The sequence below is a fragment of the Anolis sagrei genome, chromosome 1 (genome assembly GCF_037176765.1).
Source record: "Anolis sagrei isolate rAnoSag1 chromosome 1, rAnoSag1.mat, whole genome shotgun sequence".
In the NCBI taxonomy this organism is placed as follows: domain Eukaryota; kingdom Metazoa; phylum Chordata; class Lepidosauria; order Squamata; family Dactyloidae; genus Anolis; species Anolis sagrei.
Genome location: NC_090021.1, coordinates 160,643,835 through 160,660,379, shown reverse-complemented (window position 1 = coordinate 160,660,379; position 16,545 = coordinate 160,643,835). Strand labels below are relative to the sequence as shown.

Genomic DNA, 16,545 nt, shown 5'->3' with positions numbered 1-16,545 from the left:
GAAGCACTTTAGTAGAGTCAAGATCACCCTCACCGCACACTGCACTTATATTTTAATCTCATATCCCTCCGACACTTCAGCACTTTTTAATCCTGTACCCTACTCCTGGCCGGCTCAGTTTTTAATAATGTCCTGTTGTACTGCTATTGTTATTGTTTCCTGCTTTAACTGTTTTATTTGCTATGTATTGTATTGTTGTATTGTGTTGGGCTCCGGCCTGTTGTAAGCCGCATCGAATCCCTTGGGAGATGCTAGCAGGGTACAAATAAAGTTATAATAATAATAATAATAATAATAATAATAATAGGCAGTCCTCAAGTTTCAAACATTAGATCTTCAAATGAGTCATAGTTAAGAACAGGGGTGAGACAACAAAAGTGAGAAGGGCAATTCACATCTGGAAATATTATCATGGGGAAAAGGTGTCTCAGCTGAAGCTTTATCACCAACCCTTGTTTCCACAACAAACCAAATTTTCCAAAATCCAGAGACACAAAATGAGCTGAAATCTTCTGAACAGGGGCACAGACAGCAAAAAAACCAAAACCAAAACCAAAAACTCCACCACAAGGGTGTTTACCCTTCCCTATGCTATTTAAAGTTGTGTATTTGTGGCTAGAGTTTCACTGAAAAATGTACTTCTTCCAACTTGCATGTAAAATCAATTTATGATCAAATCTACAGAACCTGTTTTGTTCATAACTTGGGGACTGCCTGTACTTATTTATTTATTTACTTTACTTTACTTTACTTGTATACCGCAGTTTCTCAGCCCAACAGGCGACTCAACGCGGTTTACATCAAGGATAAGAATCAATCAACGATATACAATTTAAAACCATAAAAGCATAATATACAATATTGACACAACAATAGACAACACAATGCATCTCATAACTAGAATCGTGATCCAATCCGTCGTTCAAATTTCCATATATGAAGGTTTTGTTATCTTTTTTTTTTTAAAAAAAAGGAATATCTAATTTTGTAATAGAATTCCTTTAAATATGTGTGAGAATCTCCCACAGGTTGGTGAGGACAAGGAAGAGCATCTACTCAGTGGCTGCTCCCAGATCATAGGATTCCTTCCCATGGGAAGTCTACTTAGCCCCTTCACTCTTTCTTTCTGCCAACAGAGTAAGATTGGATCTATACTGCCATATAATGCAGTTTCAGAATGCAGATTATATGACCTGAATTATATGAGTCTACACTGCCATATAGGAGCAGTTCACATGGGACTAAATAAATAGCCCAGATTTGCTGCTTTTGGTAGGGGGCCTGGATGGGGACTGCCAAACATCATCAGACAATGCTCTATAGGCCCTTCACACATTCCTCTTGAAGTGGAGGGAAGCCAACAACCACCATGTCAGACTACACAGAGAAGCCATTGAAATCCACAAGCATGTGGACAATTTCAACAGAAAGGAGGAGACCATGAAAATGAACAAAATCTGGCTACCAGTATTAAAAATCTCTAAAATTACTACAGCAAAACAGCAGAGCGGAAACAACCAGGCACATCTTAACACCTCTCAACAGAACATTTTCCCAGGCTCAGCCAAGCCTTCAAATGCTAATGAAAGTGGTCAGCTGAAACATTCACACCTAGCTTCAGCAGAGAGCTCTTTGCCCCATCCCAGTCATTCCACAGATATATAAACCCATTTTCCTATTTCCAGCAGACCTCACTACCTCTGAGGATGCTTGCCATAGATGCAGGCGAAACGTCAGGAGAAATGCCTCTAGAACATGGCCCTATAGCCCGCAAAAACCCACAAGAACCTGGGGAGGAAAGTGTTTTTCGGATCGCTACAATTGAACTATCCGCACTTTCCTCATCTTTTCCTCATATGATGGAGGAAAGGGCGAAGGGGCAATGCGCATTGCTGCACTTTGCCACCCTTTCTCTCTTTTTTTTTTGTCGTGTCAGGAGTGACTTGAGAAACTGCAAGTCGTTTCTGGTGTGAGAGAATTGGCTGTCTGCAAGGACGTTGCCCAGGGGATGCCCGGATGATTTGATGTTTTTATCATCCTTGTGGGAGGCTTCTCTCATGTCCCCGCATGAGGAGCTGGAGTTGATAGAGGGAGCTCATCCGCCTCTCCCTGGATTCGAACCTGTGACCTGTCCTGCCGGCACAGGGATTTAACCCACTGCGCCACCGTGGGCTCCTAATCCTAACCCTTTCTCCTTTATGATGGGAACAGGGTACCAACGTGCCCTGTCCCATCCCTACCATATGATGAGGGAAGGAGGGAGGGCACATGGGGTGCCACGAGGCACACTGCATGCCTTCCCTTTTGCTGGTGACTGCTGGCCTCTCTGGTTTGTGTGAAGAGGTCCATAATCCAATTCAATACAGTTAATCTGCATTCTGAAACTACATTATATGGCAGTGTAGACCCAGCTTAAGAACTATAAATTTAGACAGGCTTATGGTGGATTTTTAATCATAAGGCAAAATAACGTTGAAAGTAGACCATTCTTTGTCTCGAATGTTTTAAATGATGTTTTAAATGCAATTAATGTATTTGTTTAATTTGCATTTATGTAATTTATGTATAAAATCATTAACTGCCTTGGGTCCCTTTCCAGGAGAAAGGCAGAAATGAATGGAATAGGTGAATAAATCCTTCTATATTGTCCATGCCTATTTTTCCAGCTGTATATTGACCAAAATGGCAGCCAGAGCTAATAATGGTGCATTACTTCTGGTTTCCATTTGGCCAAATCAGTATTTCTATGCACAGATGGGCAGGTGGGGTATATGGTGATTTTGGGGGAGAGGGGGGATTGGTTCCCAACTGTTGTGTAGTTGCCCATTTTTTGCTTTCAATGTTGCAGTCCAACCCAAATGGAAATGGTGCCTGACCTATCACCTAGCCCCTGACACCCTTCTCCAAAGGGGAAAAAGGAAATGGGAATGATCACTCCCTTCATCCCTCCAGCAAAGGATCACCGCCTTGTCGGGGCGCTGGAGCTTGAGCACCTCAATGATGTCATGAGCGAAACCGTGAAGGGACACCCAAGACGGGACGGTCGTGGCAGAGAGGTCAGACCAAGAGTGATCCCTGGGGAAGGCAATGGCAAACCACTCCAGTATCCTTGCCAAGAAAACTAAATGGACCAGTACAACCAGAGATATGTCGGTATGCCATTGGAAGATGGGACTCCCAGGTCGGAAGATGGCCAAAATGCTACTGGGGAGGAGCAGAGGATAAGTTCAACTAGCCCCAGATGTGATGACGCAGCTAGCTCAAAGCCGAAAGGAAGGCTAGCGGCCGACGGTACTGGAGGTGAACGACGAATCCGATGCTCTAAAGATCAACACACCATAGGAACCTGGAATGTAAGATCTATGAGCCAGGGCAAATTGGATGTTGTTATTGGTGAGATGTCAAGACTAAAGATAGACATTCTGGGGGTCAGCGAACTGAAATGGACTGGAATGGGCCACTTCACATCAGATGACCATTAGATCTACTACTGCGGACAAGAGGAACATCGAAGAAATGGAGTAGCCTTCATAATTAATAAGAAATTCGCTAAAGCGGTGCTTGGATACAACCCAAAAAATGACAGAATGATCTCAATTCGAGTGCAAGGAAAGCCTTTCAACATCACAGTGATCCAAATATACGCCCCAACCACAGCTGCTGAAGAAGCAGAAGTAGATCAGTTCTATGAGGATCTGCAGGACCTACTGGATAATACACCAAAAAGAGACATTATTTTCATTACAGGAGACTGGAATGCCAAGGTGGGAAGTCAAATGACAACTGGGATCACAGGCAAGCATGGTCTGGGAGAACAAAATGAAGCGGGACGCAGGCTGATAGAATTCTGCCAGGAAAACTCGCTGTGTATAACGAATACTCTCTTCCAACAACCTAAAAGACGGCTTTATACATGGACCTCACCAGATGGTCAACACCGAAATCAGATTGACTACATCCTTTGCAGCCAAAGGTGGCGGACATCCATCCAGTCGGTGAAAACAAGACCCGGGGCTGACTGTAGCTCAGATCACGAACTTCTTATTGCCCAATTTAGAATAAAACTAAAGAGATCAGGGAAAATACACAGACCAGTTAGGTATGATCTCACTAACATTCCTAGCGAATATACAGTGGAAGTGAAGAACAGATTTGAAGGACTAGATTTAGTAAACAGAGTCCCAGAAGAACTATGGACAGAAGTCCGAGACATTGTTCAGGAGGCGGCAACAAAGTACGTCCCAAAGAAAAAGAAAACCAAGAAGGCAAAATGGTTGTCTGCTGAGACACTGGAAGTAGCCCAAGAAAGGAGGAAAGCAAAAGGAAACAGGGATAAGGGGAGATATGCCCAGTTAAATGCGCAATTCCAGAGGTTAGCCAGAAGAGATAAGGAACTATTTTTAAATAAGCAATGCATGGAAGTGGAAGAAGACAACAGAATAGGAAGGACAAGAGACCTCTTCCAGAAAATTAGAAACATTGGAGGTAAATTTCAGGCAAAAATTGGTATGATAAGAAACAAAGATGGCAGGGACCTAACAGAAGCTGAAGAGATCAAGAGAAGGTGGCGAGACTATACAGAAGATCTGTATAGGAAGGATAATAATATTGAAGATAATTTTGACGGTGTGGTGAATGAATTAGAACCAGACATCCTGAGGAGTGAGGTTGAATGGGCCTTAAGAAGCATTGCTAACAACAAGGCAGCAGGAGACGACGGGATCCCAGCTGAACTGTTTAAAATCTTAAAAGATGATGCTGTCAAGGTGATGCATGCCATTTGCCAGCAAATATGGAAAACACAAGAATGGCCATCAGACTGGAAAAAATCAACTTATATCCCCATACCAAAAAAGGGAAATGCGAAAGACTGCTCCAACTTCCGTACAGTGGCCCTTATTTCTCATGCCAGTAAGGTAATGCTCAAGATCCTGCAAGGAAGACTCCAGCAATACATGGAGCGAGAGTTGCCAGATGTTCAAGCTGGGTTTAGAAAAGGCAGAGGAACGAGAGACCAGATTGCCAATATCCGCTGGATAATGGAGAAAGGCAGGGAGTTTCAGAAAAACATCTACTTCTGCTTCATTGACTATTCTAAAGCCTTTGACTGTGTGGATCATAATAAACTGTGGCAAGTTCTTGGTGGGATGGGCATCCCAAGCCACCTTGTCTCTCTCCTGAGGAATCTGTACAAGGACCAAGTAGCAACAGTCAGAACTGACCACGGAACAACAGACTGGTTCAAGATTGGGAAAGGCGTACGGCAAGGCTGCATCCTCTCACCCAACCTTTTAACTTGTATGCAGAACACATCATGCGATGTGCGGGGCTGGATGAATGCAAAGCTGGGGTGAAAATTGCTGGAAGAAACATTAACAACCTCAGATATGCAGATGACACCACTCTGATGGCCGAAAGCGAGGAGGAGCTGAGGAGCCTTCTAATCAAAGTGAAAGAAGAAAGCGCAAAAGCCGGGTTGCAGCTAAACATCAAAAAAACCAAGATTATGGCAACAAGAATGATTGACAACTGGAAAATAGAGGGAGAAACCGTGGAGGCCGTGACAGACTTTGTATTTCTAGGTGCAAAGATTACTGCAGATGCAGACTGTGGCCAGGAAATCAGAAGACGCTTACTTCTTGGGAGGAGAGCAATGTCCAATCTCGATAAAATAGTAAAGAGCAGAGACATCAGACTGGCAACAAAGATCCGCCTAGTCAAAGCCATGGTATTCCCTGTAGTAACCTACGGATGTGAGAGCTGGACCTTAGGGAAGGCTGAGCGAAGGAAGATCGATGCTTTTGAGCTGTGGTGCTGGAGGAAAGTTCTGAGAGTGCCTTGGACTGTGAGAAGATCCAACCAGTCCATCCTCCAGGAAATAAAGCCCGGCTGTTCACTGGAGGGAAGGATACTAGAGACAAAGTTGAAGTACTTTGGCCACATCATGAGGAGACAGGAAAGCCTAGAGAAGACAATTATGCTGGGGAAAGTGGAAGGCAAAAGGAAGAGGGACCGACCAAGGGCAAGATGGATGGATGGCATCCTTGAAGTGACTGGACTGACCTTGAGGGAGCTGGGGGTGGTAACGGCCGACAGGGAGCTCTGGCGTAGGCTGGTCCATGAGGTCACGAAGAGTCGGAGACGACTGAACGAATGAACAAATGTGGAGGGAGCTGTGTGGATGTGACTACCAGGAGAGAATGAGGCCAAAGGGAGTCTAGGAACAGCATAATGACTACAGCCAGGCCCGTAGCCAGGATTTTGTTTCGGGGGGGGGGGGATTTTTTGGGGGGGCTCGGGGGGGGGGGCTGAGTTTCGGGGGGGGGGCTGAGTCTGAGTGAAAGAGGGCCTATCCTAGCAAACCTTTTGTATCATTACCCCAATACCCCCATGCATATGGGATATATTGAGTATGATGATCAGATCATGATATGAATAAACATAACAGTTTAAATAACGCACCAGTAAGGCCTTTTCACGAACCACCATGAGAATATCGGGGGGAGGCTGAAGCCCCTCAAGCACCCCCCCCCCCCCGGCTACATGCCTGACTACATCAGGGATATTCGGTGAAAACATTGTAATTCTAAGCACAGTTCTGTACTTACTGTATGCTTTCCATGTACAGTATATGTTGTAAAGAATCTGTGTGTACAGAGAAAAGGGCACCCCTTCTGTCAGAATGGCCTCTAGGGCTGTCTGCAATATGAGCTATGCAAAGTGAAAACACAGCTTTTCATGTTTATATGAGCCTTCCCTACAGTTGTCAGCCAATTAAAGAAACATGAGCTGTTTTATTGTATGTATGTTAATTGATGAGGCCTGCAAAAATTTGCACTACTTCCCATGAAACAACAATGAGGATCAAAAAATTCACATTGACTCTGATCATCAAGTTTGCAGATGACACCAAATTGGGAGGGATAGCCAATACTCCAGAGGACAGGAGCAGGATTCAAAACAATCTTGACAGATTAGAGAGATGGACCAAAACTAACAAAATGAAGTTCAACAGTGACAAATGCAAGATACTCCACTTTGGCAGGAAAAATGAAATGCAAAGATACAGAATGGGGGACAATGCCTGGCTCGAGAGCAGTACGTGTGAAAAAGATCTTGGAGTCCTTGTGGACAAGTTAAACATGAGCCAACAATGTGATGTGGCGGCAAAAAAAGCCGATGGGATTTTGGCCTGCATTAATAGGAGCATAGTGTCTAGGTCCAGGGAAGTAATGCTACCCCTCTATTCTGCTTTGGTTAGACCACACCTGGAATATTTTGTCCAATTCTGGGCACCACAATTCAAGAGAGATATTGACAAGCTGGAATGTGTCCAGAGGAAGGCGACTAAAATGATCAAGGGTCTGGAGAACAAGCCCTATGAGGAGCGGCTTAAGAAGCTGGGCATGTTTAGCCTGAAGAAGAGAAGGCTGAGAGGAGATATGATAGCCATGTATAAGTATGTGAGAGGAAGCCACAGGGAGGAGGGAGCAAGCTTTCTGCTTCCTTGGAGACTAGGACACGGAACAATGGCTTCAAACTACAAGAAAGGAGATTCCATCTGAACATGAGGAAGAACTTCCTGACTGTGAAAGCCATTCAGCAGTGGAACTCTCTGCCCCAGAGTGTGGTGGAGGCTCCTTCTTTGGAAGCTTTTAAACAGAGGCTGGATGGTCATCTGTCAGGGGTGATTTGAATGCAATATTCCTGCTTCTTGGCAGGGGGTTGGACTGGATGGCCCATGAGGTCTCTTCCAACTCTTTGATTATATGATTCTATGATTTATTTTCATGATAAGATTTGTTGCAAAGAAGTTGCCGTTGCTTTCCTCTGAGGCTGAGAGATTGTGAAGTTCTATCACCCAATAGATGAAGCAAGATTTGGACCTTGGTTCCCTGGACTTATAGCCCAAGACTCAAGCCAATACACCATGTTAAGTTTGAAAACATGTGAAAGATGATATTAAGATCATTCCAAAGGGAAGAGATAACGACATGGATACATATTCCTGTGGTCACTGTCACTTTAGAGCAGTGTTTCTCAACCTTTCTAATGCCGTGACCCCTAAATACAGTTCCTCATGTTGTGGTGACCCCCAACCATATTTTCGTTGCTACTTCATAACGGTAATTTTGCTACTCTTATGAAGCATAATGGAAATATCTGATATGCAGGATGTATTTTCATTGTTACAAATTTAACATAATTAAAGCATAGTGATTGATCACAAAAACAATATGCTCGGGGAGTATGGACAAGGGATGATGGGATGTGCAGTACCTTCAGCCGATTCAGCTCTGACTTCCACAGACCACTGAGACTCTCACAAATTATAGACCTGGAACAAACTTGGCACACAGAACCCCAATGGCCAACAGAAAATACTGGAAGGGGTTGGGAGGAATAGATAATGATTTTTGGGAGATGTAGTTCACCTACATACGGAGAGCACTGTGAACCCAAGTGACTGTGCATTTGGACCAAACTTGGTACAAATACTCAATATGCCCAAATATGAACAGTGGTGGAGTTTGGGGGAAACAGATCTTGACATGTGGGAGTTGCAGTTTCTGGGATGTATAGTTCCCTTGCCATCAAAGAACATTCTGAACTCCAACAACAATGGAATTGAACCAAACTTGGCACACAGAACTCCCATTACCAACAAAAAATACTGGAGAGGTTTGGGGAAAATAGACCTTGGCATTTGGGAGCTACTGGGATGTATAGCACCCCTGCCATCAAGGAGCATTCTGATCTCCAGCATAAATAGCAAGGGCCGGGTAGAAAGGCTGCCCACACGCCCTTGCAATTTGGGCAGCCCTCCGCCTGGCCCCCATGACCTTCTGAGCTGGGAAAGGTGCAGGGGCTGGGCGGAGGGGCTGACCAGGAGTGCTAGCTTTTTGTCTGGCACAGGGGGTCGGCAGCCATTTTGGAGGGGGCGGAGCCAACCAAGTTAGCTTCGTGACCCCCCAAAAATGGCCCAACGACCCCTCTGGGGGTCACGACCCCCAGGTTGAGAACCACTGCTTTAGAGATAGTACTCTGACTTACTTTTAAAATGAGCTGATAAATTAACCAGAGGTATCTTTTAAATCAATATTTTTAACCAATTAGCCTAATCATTGCAGACATATCAGTTATGCACTGAAAACTGAGAAGAAGCCTTGGAGATATGAGTGTTTTTTTTTCTCACAGTTCTGTCAACCACAGAGAGATACAGCACACTATTTTTGTTGTTCTTGTGTATCATCTAGTAATTTCTGAGTTATGACTCTAAGGACTTCATCGGATAGCTTTAAGGGCTCCGTTTCCATCCATTGCCAAAACTAACAAAATGAAGTTCAACAGTGACAAATGCAAAATACTCCACTTTGGCAGAAAAAAATGAAATGCAAAGATACAGAATGGGGGACGCCTGGCTCGAGTTAAACTTGTTGGCTCAAGTTAAACATGAGCCAACAATGTGATGTGGCGGCAAAAAAAGCCAATGGGATTTTGGCCTGCATCAATAGGAGCATAGTGTCTAGTTCTAAGGAAGTAATGCTACCCCTCTATTCTGCTTTGGTTAGACCACATCTGGAATATTGTGTCCAATCCTGGGCACCACAATTCAAGAGAGATATTGACAAGCTGGAATGTGTCCAGAGGAGGGCGACTAAAATGATCAAGGGTCTGGAGAACAAGCCCTATGAGGAGCGGCTTAGGGAACTGGGCATGTTTAGCCTGAAGAAGAGAAGGCTGAGAGGAGATATGATAGCCATGTATAAATATGTGAGAGGAAGCCACAGGGAGGAGGGAGCAAGCTTGTTTTCTGCTTCCTTGGAGACTAGGACGCGGAACAATGGCTTCAAACTACAAGAGAGGAGATTCCATCTGAACATGAGGAAGAACTTCCTGACTGTGAGAGCCGTTCAGCAGTGGAACTCTCTGCCCCGGAGTGTGGTGGAGGCTCCTTCTTTGGAAGCTTTTAAGCAGAGGCTGGATGGCCATCTGTCAGGGGTGATTTGAATGCAATATTCCTGCTTCTTGGCAGGGGGTTGGACTGGATGGCCCATGAGGTCTCTTCCAACTCTTTGATTCTATGATTCTATGATTCTACACTGTGGGAAAAAAATCCCAGAAATTCCCACAGAACCCAGCACATGACACAAGTAAACTTGCAGTGGAAGTATGTGGGACTGGAGCTGTCTTCAGGAGTCAGGTATTACTAGACTCTAAATGTATTCGAACAGGGAAAGATGGGCAGAAGACGAGGAAAGGATGTGGGATGGCTGGCCATCCCGGAAGATGGGAAAAGAAGGCAGGAAACGAAGGAAGATAGTTCCCTCCACTTTCCCCCCACCCAACTGATGAGGTCCTAATGCTGTCCTTGAGCTTCCTTAACAAGATAGGCTTGGAAGGTTTGCTTTTCCCTGAGGCTGAGAGAGTGTGACTTGTTCAAGGTCACCCTGTAGTTTTCCATGTATGAGAATTGGATTTCAACCCTGGTCTCTACAGTCCTGTTCCAGTGCTGAAGCCATTCTACCATACCAAAACAAAATAAGACACAAAGTCAAACAAGAACACATTTTGTGCATAGGTCTAGTTCCAAGATTGACAGTCATTGGGAACATGTGAAAAGACAACCGTGCTGCTGGCTCCTTACCCCAGTGTGTTCTGGCCAGTGCAGAGGTGCAGAGGAACTTGACCTTCGTCACTCACAAGATTAGGGTTAGCCTTGTGTTCCAGCAAGAGCTCAGTGCAGCTGGTGTGCCCCTTGCCACAGGCCTCATGGAGGGCACTTCGTCCTCCTGGGGCTGCATTGGGGTCGGCCCGCCAGAAGAGCAGGTGGCGAAGGCAAGCGGTATGTCCATGGCTGGCTGAGATGCAGAGGGGGTTGGTTAGATCCCTCTTGTATTCCAGAGACCACAGGCCTGGATCAGACAGACAGACAGAGAGACAGAGAGGCAATCAAAGATTGGGATGAAAGAGGAGAAAAGAAAAGGGAGTATGAGAAGGGAGTAAGAGCAAATACCGGTAGATGTTCATGGTTAAGATTTAAGATAAAGGTTGAGTCTTCCTGATCCAAAATCTGACTGGAAGTATTTATTCTCTGATTTGATTTGGGAATACCTTTATTCACATGTCTGTACAATGAAATATTTTAGACTTGTCATCCAAATTGAAACACAAAATTCATGTTTTTCATATACATCTTAAACACATAGCCTGAAGGTAATGATATATTTCAACAATTTGGTTCATGAAATATTTATTTATTTATTTATTATTTAAGATATTTGTACTCCGCCCTTCTCAACTCCCCCGACTCAGGGCGGCTTCCAGCCAGCAACAATTCGATGCCTCCAATGTACACATAATACAATACATAATAAAATCCAATAATTACATACATTTAAAACATTAAAACACATTAATTAATTAAAATCTGTTTCTGTTTCAAAAACAGTTTGAAGACACTGACTTCAGCCACCTGTGAGGACTATTTTTGGATCTGGAAGTATTTTAGAGTAAGGGATGCACAGCCTGTACAGAGATGTTATTAACCTCCTGCTTTGACCTTAATTGTTCAAATATATTAACATGAGACTGCAAGAAGTCAAAAGCAGTGCATTGGGCCCATCCTTCCCTTGCTCTTTCTCCTTATCCTTCTATGAGTAGCAGGAACAAATGGAATAAATGAATAAATCCTCTACTTCCCCAATGCCTATCTTCCCAGCTGTATATTGATCAAAATGGCAATTAGAGCTGATGATACATCACTTCCGGTCTCCATTTGGCTAAGACATGTGTAAGACAATTAGCAGCTGACCATAGGTTAAATATATCAATGACCGATATTATTGGTAGATATGACTGCCACCATCTCAGCTTTTATTGGTCTGAGGAACCAAAAGGTGTGAGTGTGTTGTAGGTAAAGTGTGTTTGCCCTTGGTTCTTCTATTGCTTCTTCACTGGCTGACTGGACTTTAAAAGTGCTTGACAGACTGAGGCTGACACCAGTTAAAAGTGAACTAGAAAAGGTTTATTAAACTTCAAGAGTATTTCGATTCATAGAAGGAGTGGTACAGAAACTTGATTCAGTTGTAGAGACTTAGTATATTTAAATCAGGAGTTTCACTGACAATAAAGCTTTTAAAACTGTGAGTTTCCTTAAACACACTGCTCTACTCCTAGAAACAGTATCACTTAGAGAACAGACTCCTATCTGTCTCACACACGGGGCAATAAGCTCTCTTAAACTTCTCCTAAGTCTAAGAAGACAAGTCTTTCTGTTACTGATCCTCTCAATACAGTAACCCTAGCCCTTGTCTGCTACTTATTCCCTATCCTTAAGGCTCACTTTAAAGCTTTCTTTCCCTGTCAGACTCCTATTTAGCTTCCTCTCCTAAAAATCCCTTTCTTCTGTGTCTGATGTCAAGACACTTCTCTCCCTGTCAAAAGCTGACAGCCTCTTTTCCTCTCTCAACCGACTCCTCCCCTAATTGCTCTGACCAATCAGGAGTCGGCTTGACTCCTCATCCTGCTTCTGCCTGTCTTTCAAGATGACAGCCACTGATACTCAGGCTTCGGCCTGGATGCCTTAAAGGCAGATTTCACTACAACATGGAACAGGCATGATTCAACTAAATTCATGGATGGAATTGAGGGAGGAATGAATTGCTCTGCCAATGTTGGAAGAGGGCTTCTAGAGGAGTAACCCAATTCCTACATTGCTACAGCTAGCATAATGCAGACCCTTTACTGGATGCCACTGTGACACAATATATGAGGATGACTCCTAAATGCGTATGCTAGCATCCCTTTTCACAATTGCACTGCAATGCACATCAGGTTTCTGTGTGCTCCTAAATGGGCCCTAAGGCAAAATTATGGAAAGACCAGAGACCCATTGCTGATTGTGTGCATCGTGCCCAATATAAACTGGGTGGGCACCCCAATGAAGACCTCCCTCTCTGTCCCAGTCAGCAGGATACAGCCATTGCAAAATGCACAGTTGCCTTCTGCATATGGAAGGCAACTTACACCAGCATATGACACTCATCTGTGTCCCACTTTTGCACTCTCCAAGATTCATTAAAACCTTTGGTGGTAGAGGGAAAGGGGACACATGGCTTAAGCAGTGGATTGTGCTTTTAGTTTATGTAGTACTATGCTTTTGTATTGCGTCTATCAGCAAATAGACCTGGATGGGAAGCTTTGCTTGGGAGCAACTCCTTGCAACTTCTGGCCCAGATTACTTGTCCAAATGTATCTCCTGCTATGAACCATCACGAAGCTTAAGATAATCAGGAGAGGCCCTGCTCTCGATCCCAGCACTCTCACAAACATGGTTGGTGGGGACGAGAGACAGGGCCTTCTCGGCAGTGGCCCCCCGTCTGTGGAACTCCCTCCCTAAGGACATCAGGTTAGCCACCTCCCTCCTGTCCTTTAGAAGACAACTGAAGAATTGGCTCTGCAGCCAGGGGTTTGATTAGATGGCCAAGGACCTTTATATCTTAGGGACCGCCTCATTCCTTTTCTCCATCAGTGGTCACCTCGATCCACCCAGGAAAATCTCCTCTACATACCGGGTCCTAGGGAGGCACATTTGGAAGCTACAAGGCGTAGAGCTTTTTCGATCTATGCTCCAATTCTGTGGAACTCATTGCCTCCATATATTAGAGCAATGTCGGAGTTGCGACTTTTTGCAAAGGCACTCAAGACTTGGCTGTTTGGTTGTGCATTTAAGTAACCGGATCAAATTTTGCCATAGTCACTGCTGAATGTTTTTATGTTGAATGTTTTATGTTGAATGTTTTTATGTTGAATGTTTTTATATTGAATGTTTTTATATTGAATGTTTATATTGTATATAAACTGTTTTAAATTGTAAGTCGCTCGGAGCACCTTGGTGGAGAGCGACTAATTAAGAAATAAAGTGATGATGATGATAATGACAAGCAGGAATATTGCATTCAAATCACCCCTGACAGATGGCCATCCAGCCTCTGTTTAAAAAGCTTCCAAAAGAGGAGCCTCCACCACACTCCGGGGCAGAGAGTTCCACTGCTGAACGGCTCTCACAGTCAGGAAGTTCTTCCTCGTGTTGAGATGGAATCTCCTCTCTTGTAGTTTGTTCCATGTAGTCTCCATGGAAGCAGAAAACAAGCTTGCTCCCTCCTCCCTGTGGCTTCCTCTCACATATTTATACATGGCTATCATATCTCCTATCAGCCTTCTCTTCTTCAGGCTAAACATGCCCAGCTCCTTAAGCCACTCCTCATAGGGCTTGTTCTCCAGACCCTTGATCATTTTAGTTGCCCTCCTCTGGACACATTCCAGCTTGTCAATATCTCTCTTGAATTGTGGTGCCCAGAATTGGACACAATATTCCAGGTGTGGTCTAACCAAAGCGGAATAGAGGGGTAGCATTACTTCCTTAGATCTAGACACTATGCTCCTATTGATGCAGGCCAAAATCCCATTGGCTTTTTTTGCCGCCACATCACATTGTTGGCTCATGTTTAACTTGTTGTCCACAAGGACTCCAAGATCTTTTTCACACGTACTGCTCTCGAGCCAGGCGTCACCCATTCTGTATCTTTGCATTTCATTTTTTCTGCCAAAGTGGAGTATCTTGCATTTGTCACTGTTGAACTTCATTTTGTTAGTTTTGGCCCATCTCTCTAATCTGTCAAGATCGTTTTGAATTCTGCTCCTGTCCTCTGGACTATTGGCTATCCCTCCCAATTTGGTGTCGTCTGCAAACTTGATGATCTTGCCTTCTAGCCCTTCATCTAAGTCGTTAATAAAGATGTTGAACAGGACCGGGCCCAGGATGCAACCCTGCGGCACTCCGCTCGTCACTTCTTTCCAAGATGAAGAGGAAGCATTTGAAAACCTTTTGGAGATTTGAACAGCTCTACAAGGTGCAGAACTAGTGTGAGCCAGGATGGATAAGTAGGCAACACAAATAATTTTTTAAAAGTCTCTGGTGAATGCACATCAGCTTTCACATGGCAAGCAGAAGTACCATTGTGTAATGAAGGACAACTCCATATTATGCTTGTAACGAACTACAAACATAACATCTCCCCAAAGCCAGTACTGAGAATCTTAAAAAAGATTTAGTGATTCTGTAATTACTATCCCCCATCTAATGCTTATGTATAATTTATTGAGGGCCAAGGATGTGGAACATGCTGATCATCCATGGGAAAACATGCATCAACAAGGTCTGGGGTGTTTTTGAAGCAATTGTGCTCAGGCTTTGGTCAGAATGTCTCTACTGAAGACTAAACTAGGTTTGGGTGCTGTCTAAGGGTGCAGACAGCATTACAGAGACCTGTCTCTTCTGGCAGACTTGTGAATTTTAAATTGAAATTGTGATATGTAGGATGATTTCAGTGTTTAGTGCTTTGTATTTAATCTTACATTTATATGTTTTATTATTATTAATTATTATTAAACTTTATTTGTACCCCGCTAGCATCTCCCAAAGGATTCGATGCGGCTTACACAGGCCGAGGCCTCAACAACACAGCATAACGATACAATCAAGCAAATCAAACAATTAAAAACAAAATAAGCAAAGTAAACAACAGGCACAATACACTAAAACACAATAAAACTGGGCCAGGCCACAAGGTGGGTACAAGAATTAAAAGTGCTGATGTGACAGGGGGTGTATAAAGGGCTTCTAGGGCAAGTGCGATGTGCGATGTGCAGCAATCATTGGTTCTGGTAAAGTGCTTATGGGACTTGGTAGTGGAGATTTCCTAATCTGGGAAGGCGCATCGGAAAAGCCAGGTTTTTAGGTTCTTTCTGAAAATAGCCAATGAAGGGGCCTGTCTAAGGTCTTTGGGGAGGGTGTTCCAGAGTTAGGGGGCCACCACGGAAAAGGCCCTATCCCGCGTCCCCACCAAGTGCACTTGCGACGCCGGTGGGATCACGAGCAGGGCCTCTCCAGATGACCGAAATGAACGCGTGGGTTTGTAGATGGAAATGCGATCACGCAGGTAGGCTGGTCCCAAACCGTTTAGGGCTTTGTAGGTAAGCACCTGCACCTTAATTTGGGCTCGGAATATATAAACGGCAGCCAATGGAGTTCCTTAAACAGGAGGGTTGACCTCTCTCTGTAAGGGGCCCCAGTTAGCATCCTGGCTGCTGATCGTTGGACCAGTTGGAGCTTCCGAGCCGTCTTCAAGGGCAGCCCCACGTAGAGCGCATTGCAGTAATCCAATCTATGTGTTTGAAATGCTTCCATGTGTTGTTAGTTATCTATTATATGTTAACCTATTTTTTGCCCCACCTCAAATCTTGGGAAGAGGTGGGTGAGAAATAAAATCCATTATTATTATTATTATTATTATTATTTGAAATACAACAAGATGAGTCCACAGCAGACACTCTGCTGGCTGTTGAATTGGATCACACGTCAGACACTTCCCAAGTGTCTAGGACTGTGTGATGTATTGGCAAAAAATGCATGCAGATCCCAGTAAGGTGGCCTTTTGCAGCTGGCAGATGGTAATTTTGTCAGTGCTGATTGTTAAGTGC

The 16,545-nt window shown here is 44.1% G+C and overlaps 1 protein-coding gene across 2 annotated transcripts in view; it reads right to left on the bottom strand.

Annotated features, from left to right (window-relative positions):
* ASB18 (ankyrin repeat and SOCS box containing 18) overlaps window positions 1-16,545 on the bottom strand; it is a 62,639-nt gene that overhangs the window by 28,818 nt on the left and 17,276 nt on the right. For both annotated transcript variants that reach the window (XM_060755006.2, XM_060755007.2), the window contains exon 2: window positions 10,649-10,916. In XM_060755006.2, the coding sequence (XP_060610989.2) occupies window positions 10,649-10,916 (268 nt within the window). The remainder of the gene's footprint in view (window positions 1-10,648; window positions 10,917-16,545) is intronic.